General features: G+C 40.4%; 1 protein-coding gene across 1 annotated transcript in view; it reads right to left on the bottom strand.

Annotated features, from left to right (window-relative positions):
• Macf1 (microtubule-actin crosslinking factor 1) overlaps positions 1-8,160 on the bottom strand; it is a gene marked incomplete in the record, with an annotated part of 341,157 nt that overhangs the window by 134,199 nt on the left and 198,798 nt on the right. The window contains 1 exon segment of the mRNA XM_013519481.1: positions 150-5,543. Coding sequence (XP_013374935.1) covers positions 150-5,543 — 5,394 coding nt within the window.

Here is an 8,160-nt window from a genome sequence, read left to right as displayed (position 1 = left end):
AAAAAAAAAAAAAAAAAGAATTATCTAGTGTTCTACAATGAATACATTCATATAATTATACATATGCCAACTCTTTACCCAGTTAAGAGTTGTAGCGTTAAACTAGTTATATTTTTTAAAAAATACAAACATACTCAGGAGAGACTTACTTGAGTTGCTCTCAAGGGCTCTGGGTTTACACCTCCACTCTTTCCCTTTCCCTCAGGTGCAGCCATGCAAGGAGTTTGTTCTCTGAGCTTTTCCTGTGGTTTCTTCCCATCCATCGTCACTGAAGAGCATGAGGTCAGGGGAACTGCCATTTCTTCACTGGTTTCCGGAACAGTAAGAGTGACGATGTTGTCCTGTTGTCCTGTACTCTCTTTCTCTGACACATCTTTGAGAAGTTTCTCTGGAAGAAGGGATACCAAGACTCTGGGAACCTTCTGTGTCACTATGGCTTCAAGGGACCCTGCTTCTGGACCTGTAACTACAGGGCTTACTTCTCGAAATTTTTCTCCATTTGTATCCTGAGATGTTGTTATTTTAGATTTGAGAATTTCACAAAGTTCAGGATCATCTTTGCTCTCCTCATAAAGGAGGCCTTTCCTGTCTGAGGATTCTGGATAACTGACTTCTTTTGGATCTATTCTAGAAACTGTTTTTTCTAATTTAAGAGTGCTTGTTGAATCAAAATATACTTCTTGGTCTGACTTTTCTTTAGCTTCTTTAGATGGGAAAATCAGATCTTTGGTTTCCTTGGTCTCAGAAGTAATGCAGGAACCTTGGTTAAAGTTGGTCTCCTGTCTGGTAGTTCCTTGGACAATCTTGATTGCTCTGGACATTTGTGATGTACCTGTAATTTGAGGTTTTCCAACTAGTTGCTGGTAGTGTGATCCTTCAGTTCTTGGGGCCACAGAAGACAATGGCTCACTCTGGGCCCCAGCAGAAATTTTTTGAGATAAATTTTCTCCTGTTTTAAAAGTCAAACAGAGGCTTCCATTTTTTCCTTCGTCATCACTGATTTGTGTAAAGAATGTTAAAGCATCTTGATTTCTTACAGAAATTCCTTTGGGTGTCATTTGGGAAGAAAAGTCTTCAATTTTACAAATAACAGGGAGTTCTACATCTTTATCAGCTTCCTCCCCTTTTTCACCTTTGAACACTTCCATAGACAGACTCTTTATAGTAGAGTCATGCTCATCTCTACCAGCAGTTTTCTGAGTCAACTTTTTTTCAGAAAGAACTGTTTGTTTGCATGTGCTGACACTTTTCTCTATAGTCACCTCCCTCTTCTCTCCCTTACTTTTCTCCCTAGTATTTACTGGCTGCTCACTGACAAATCTGCCTGGTGGTTTGCGATTAGACTCTTGTACTTCTGAAATAATTTCCTCTTGATTTTCTGTTGCTTCTTCAGCTTCCAGACCTGAAGTAGACTGCTTCATATGAGTGATTATTTCTATTTTTGTCATTACTTTCTCCTGCTCTACATTTGTATTTTTTTCCATGTTATTTCTAGCCACTCTGAGTTTAAAATCAGAAACTTCTGAGTAAGGATGTGGCACTGAACCTTGACTTGAAGATTTCTTGTTAATGTTACTAGGGGTTATAACACTCACAGATCCTGCAGTATCTGCAGAAGCTCTTTCTTTTTCACCATCCCTGCCCTCCAATTCAGAAATTTCTCTCTTCTTTTTTGCCTGCTTCACATTGGAAACTTTTCCTTTAAATTTTTCTTGTGCAAATAATCTCTCACTTTCTCTTTTATCACAACTCATTCTGGCAGTCTTCTTATAAGCAATTAACTTCTCCTTTCTTAGAAATTCATCCTTTACTTCACATACTTCAATTCCATCTTGCTCTTTGATAAGGGTTGTGTGATCACCAGACTTCACAGTATCTGCTTGAATCACAGTTGCTAGTTTAGGGCTGATAAATCCTTTCTGAACAGCTTCTGTTAAAGTTACTCTCTTATCATTAAATATGTCAACAATTCCTCCACTTAACACTTGATGAGATGCAATAATTTTGGCCATGTTCTCATCCACCAGTTTCTGATCCAAAGCTGCTGCCAATGTCAGTTTTTTCCCTGTGGCTGTATCTATGATCCCACCAGTATTTGCCTGCACTTCCAAAACCTTCAATGTAGATACAAAGTCTACCTTTCCTAGCTGAATTGCTTCAGACAGTGAAAGTACTTTGTCACTCATTCCATCTTTAATGTTTGAGAACGGAATTACTTCCAGATATCTCTGTCCAGACTCAACATCAATCTTGCATTTCTTTACCAATTCTGAGTATGGAACAATTCTGCAGTCCTCAGGATCTACAACCCCATGCATCATTCTTGAAGATAATACTGCTTTATTAGTTAACAGTCCTTCTTTGTTAGCTTCTGCCAAGGTCAGTCTCTGGTCAGAAATGAGATCCACAAAGTTTTCACTAAAGGTCTGAATTTCTTGTATTTCTTTTTTAAAGTCCGGGGCAACAAGATCTAATTTTATGGCTTTGGGGAGAGGAAGTGTTTCCTTTGTTTCAGGATGAAAAAACTGATGGAGGTTTACATTCTCAACTTTTTTGAGTTGCTTGACTAGATCTTCACCAATCAAGCCATGTTTACAGGCATTATCAACAGAAAGTCTCATCCCAGATGTATGGTGAATAATACCTCCATCTATCACCTGCTTAGTCAACAAATGAATGGCCTCCTCTTTCTTCAAAAGACCTCTGTCAATGGACTGTACAACGGTTAAAGGGGCTTTGCTGGCAGGGTCCACAAGTCCTGTTGTTTCCATTTGTAGACTGATTAATCTCTCCCTAACTCGTTCTTCAGTGTTCTTGCCTTTGGAAGCTTTCTCCAGATTTATAAGCTCTGTCTGATCAGTAATGTTTACCAAGCCAAGATTTAAGGCCAAAGTTACTGAAACTCTTTTGCCTCGTTTCAGGTCAACAATTCCACCAGTTACCACCTGCCCTTCTAAAATTCGGCTGGCTGTTTCCTTGTCAAGAAGTCCAATTGTAACTGCATCTTTTACAGAGCACAGTGTGTGGGTCCGGGGGTCTATGACACCACTGATAGCCTTGTCTGCCATGAGGACTTTTTGTAATAATTTCTCATCCATCAGACCTTCATCAATGACTTCTTCAGTTGTCAAAGACTCACAGGTCTGAGAGTCAAAGAAGCCCCGAAACATGTTCAATTTTCCCATAAGTTTCACAGCAGTGTGGCTGGGCACAATGCCCTGGGCTACTGCTTCATTTAGTAAGAGCTTCTGACCTGTTTCTTCATGAATGATACCGCCATCTAGTAGCTGTGCACATAATATATTCAAGGTAGCGTCTTCAAGCAATTCTGAAGGATGACTACACAATAGAGAAGTTTTACTACCATTATCTTCTGTCTCATTCTCTTCTAACATGCTATTCCCACCTGCAATATTTTGTCCTTCTTGGCTTTGTGTATCGTCATTCCGAGCCAAATGCATTATATGTAACACTTTCTCTTCGTCCAAAGAATGAATATTCGTTTCATTTTTTGGCTTTAATTCTGATTTTAAACCTAGAGATTTCTCTACCTGAAGTTGTGATTTTTTGCTTTTGGAATTTATAAGAGGTCTTTCAGTGTCATGGGAAGTATGTTTAACATTACAAATCTTTGCTTTTTCTTTCTGACTTGCAAGGGAAGTTTTTCTGGGAGTTTCCTGTTCTTCCTCTGGAATTTCAGCAGAAAAAAGATCTTTGCGAAGTAGGGGCCCTTCTTTAGGAGGTACCACCAGGAGAAGTCCTCTGGCGTCATTTTCTCTGACAGACATTTCTGTTTGGGCTTCCTTTTTAGTACCTAACAACTGTGTTTGTAACTCTGACTTGATTTTATTTATAACCTTCAAAGGGTCAAGATTTGCATTAATCATGTTTTGTTCTCCTACCAACAGATGCTTCTCAGGATTCTCTACAGAAGAATATTCTGTTCCTACGTCAGTCTTCTCACCTTTTGTTTCAGAGCAGTCTTCCTGATTGCGATGTCCTTTGTTCTCAGAAGAAAACTGGAATTCACATGGCCTCACCATAAGCCCATCACTGAAAGTTTCTGTGATGTTCCTATTCACTGATTCTTGCAATTCCTTATGGATGTATAGTCTTTGATGCCCAATTCCAAACACTTCTGGAGGACTTATTTGATATTCACCTCTGGATGTTAGAGTCTCCATCAGCTCTTGATCTAACAGAAGCAGCCTCTGTCCATTCTGCACATTAATATAGCTATGAGTCATCAGTTGAAACAACAGCTTATCGCCATGGTTTGCCATGCCCTCAGTGTGGCCCTTGCTGCATGGTACAGCTGCTGCTCCAGAAGTAATGCTCAAGTTGCTTTGATCTGAAGAGCCCAATAATTGCATGTTGGGCACCACATCAGGTATACAAATTGATTTTAAGTTATTGGCGAGATCTTCATCCAAGATACCATTTTCTACTGCCTTCTTCCAGGACCAAATCTCTGTGGTTGCTGGCAGAAATAAGGCTTTAATATGCTGTCGATTACTAAGGATATTACGTGCTAGTTCAGTAGATATAATACCTTGTTCAAGGGCATCTATAATTGGAAGCATCTCCCCAGAATCAGGCTGTAACAATCCCATGAATGACCAGAGGGATTCTAGAATCACAAGAGCAATCTTAGCAGATACTAGATCATTGCTCACTGCTTCATCTATTGTCATGCGATGCCCAGTGACAGTGTCGATGATGCCTCCTGTCTGAAGCTGCCTTATGAGAATAGCACAGGCCATATCTTGGTCGATCAAATTATGTCTTACAGCCTCTTGGACTGTAAGTCTATGTCCTGTTCTTGGATCTACTATGCCACCAGCAAAAAGCTGAGCTTCCAACAGCCGGACGGTGACCTGCCTATCTATTAGCCCTTCCTGAACTGCACGGAAAATGCTAACCTTCCGGCCTGATTTCAAGCTCACCATTCCCCCTGCCAACTGCTTCACAGGCAGTAATCTCAATCCGGATTCCTTATGGATAATACATCTCTGCATCAGATCCAACAAACTAATTTTCTCAGCTGTGTTGGGGTCGATCAAATTCTTAGATGATCTCAGGTGAGATTCTACCAATGAATAAAGCCAAGTAGAAATGAAGCCTTGACGAAAAGCCTCCTCCAGGTTAATACAATCCCCACTTGGGGAGAGACTGAAATCTCCAGTTGCCAGGTAAGCTTCTAAGACTTTCAGTCCAACTCTCTCACTGATTATTCTCCTTTCAATTGCTTCCACCACAGAAAGAGGGCCTCCGCTTTCAGTACGCCTGCTTATTAAGAACAGGGCATTCTGTAGCTCCAAGAGCTGCTGGTACAGCTGGGGATTAATGAGGTTTCTGGCTAGGCCCTCCTCCAAAGAGAGCGTTTCACTGGTCTCAGGTGCAATGAGGCCAGACACGATAACCTGGGACTCCAGGAGCACAAGGCCTGTGTCTTGGTCAATGAGGCCCTTTTGCATGGCTCCGAAGATGGGAAATATCTCCACTGTGCCTAGGTCAATCACCCCAGCAACTGCTCTGCAACCCTACAGAAAAAAAAGAAAAAAAGAATCAGAGGCAATGGTAAAGCATAACTGTTATAAGGAATCATTCAAAGAACTACAGTAAATAAAATTCTGACCACAAGAAAAATGCAACCTGGGATAGCTTCTAACACATAGGAAATATTCTGTAGCAAGCCTGGCAGTGTTAATGCTAAAAATTTTTTTTTGAAATTGCAGAATGTTTAATATGGCTAGAAGCTTGGACAGTACTTTTGAAAGATGATACGTGGCATTAAGCATACCTAAATGACAAGCACTACAAAGTGGCAAGCAATGAAAGTGAGAGGACAGCTATTCTAAAACTAAGTCACCACAAAGGTTCTTGTATACACATACCAGTTCTCAAAAAGTGAGAATTCAACCCCATATAACAACTTCTCAGTGCTGCAACCCATGCAGAAGACTCTGGAAGTAGCACTTCTCTGCTGATAGTATAACAGGATGGATCCACAGGATGAGATGAGAGTTAAGCAGCCCAACAGCCATGAAAGAGCTGGGCATCCCAGTAAGTGGGTCTGTGAATACTACTTAAGCAACTGGCAATTGGAATAGTCATAGTCTTGGTGGCCAATGCTCGCTTTCTCTAAGGTAATGGCTCTGAGTTAAATTAGTTCTAGGACTTGGAAGTAACAAGTCAAGGATGGAACAGACTGGAGACCCTTGCCTCTTGAACCACTAGTAACTTTCCTGTGGTCCAGGCCAGAATGGGTAGTACAACCACCACGACAACAGCTACCACTTACTATTAGGTTTTTTGAGGGCTAATATTTAGTCCACATAAAAATTCTATGAAAACAACTTTTAATCTTCAGTTTGCAGATAAGAAAATGAGGTATAGGAAGTTCAATAATTTGACCAAGGTCATAAAACTAGTGAGTTCCAGAAATAAACCAAGATGAGACTCTAAATCTTATGCTTTATATTGCCTTCACTTCATAGTTCCAGAGAAGCATACAAAGTCACTTACACAGGAGTCAGGTTCTACGGTTAGTAAATAAAGTAAACTTTATACAATCTCAAAATTACCCTTATAAATAGAAATACTAGAAACAGCTCCTAAAATTTCCAATTTAGAAGCCCCTTATTATAGAAATGTGGTATTTAGAGTTCGTGTACATTATCTTTCTTTTCCTCTTTTGCAGCACTGGGGGATCAAACCCTGGCCCTGAAAGCCATTTCCAGCCTTTTTAATTTTTTTTATTTTGAGATAGGGTCTTGCTAAGTTGCTTAAGCAAAACTTGAACTTGCAATCCTCCTGCTTCAGCCTCCTTCTGTGCTGGGATTACATGTGCCACTGTACCCAGCTCATCACTTTCTTTAGATGATTTTGTATGTCCCTCTTTGGTCAGTGTTACTTTCTGGTCATTATTTAACTTTATTTTTTCCCCCAGCATTGAGATTAAACTCAGGATCTCATATACGCTAAGCAAGCACTCCATACTGAGCTATGTCCACAGCCCTTATTTAACTCTTAATAATTTATCCAGGGAAGATCTTGGTGAAGTAACTGCCAATCATTTCCTTACTTCCTAAATAATGCATATGATTTTTCAGGGAGAAATAAGCCCCATTAAAGTATACTTTTCTCATCCAGTATATAGGAATAGAACGAAGTTCAACAAACACTAGGTGAATAAATGTAGATGAATAAACAGTAAGAAAACCCTCAAAATCATTAAGTCATTTCTCCCAAATTTTAAAAACACGCACCAAGGACTTCAAGCTTATTGACTTCATACTATGAGAACGCACAACGGGTAGCAAATGAGGCAAGAACAGAGTTGGTTCCCACCCCTGTTTCACTGTATGTGCTTAACGGAACAACTGATGATGGATGTCTGACTGAGAATTCTATAAATTCCTTTTAGGAAACGCAGGCAAGGACTCTGGTGAGAAATTCTAGTTTCTTCCGTGAGATTCATGGGGCCTCAGAAATGCTGACATTGAAAAGAAGCTTGGAGTGCAGCAGAAGAGAAAAGGCCACACTGTTCCTCCCAACACTATCTTGACTGGAGAATAAATAGGCAGGCGGCAGTGAGCTGGGAAGTCATCCAGAAAAATCCCTTTCAGGGCAACTGAACATGGGCATTTTGACCTAAAAGAGCATTAAAGACAGACGGAGAAGAGGAAAGAAAACATAAAAGGCTTCTACTTACCAGAATTGCAGGGCACGCCTCGGGCAGATAAGAGATAGAGCTTTACGGAGCAGCTCAGCTGTATCACACACACAGTGTAAGCTTGGTGTTAGCGTCCAGCATGCGACTGTTTGTTTTTTGCAAAAAAGAACCCCAAACAGGTCGTCCTCTTTTCCCTTTGTGCATTTGTGCTTAAACTCCAAAGGGTTAGTGAAACTTGTAAGCAAGGATGTCAGTTAATCAGAACAATACTTCACATGAAACACACACACAGTACAGGGGACACATCATGCTCAATGTAGTGGTGCTCAGCAGCTCGTCTTTCTTTTTTCTTTTCCCCCCATTTTAACCTTTCAGAATGAGAACTGGATGTTCTCAGCAAGCAACTGTTAAAACTTTTCACATACTCTCTTATATGGTGAAGCAACAAGCCATTAAAAGTGGGTCACCTACATAAAGAGTGC

Source organism: Chinchilla lanigera, unplaced genomic scaffold (genome assembly GCF_000276665.1).
Source record: "Chinchilla lanigera isolate Chin_1 unplaced genomic scaffold, ChiLan1.0 scaffold00051, whole genome shotgun sequence".
NCBI classification, from domain to species: Eukaryota; Metazoa; Chordata; class Mammalia; order Rodentia; family Chinchillidae; genus Chinchilla; species Chinchilla lanigera.
Note: the sequence above shows the minus strand (reverse complement) of the source record. Positions and strands in the feature narration are given on the sequence as shown.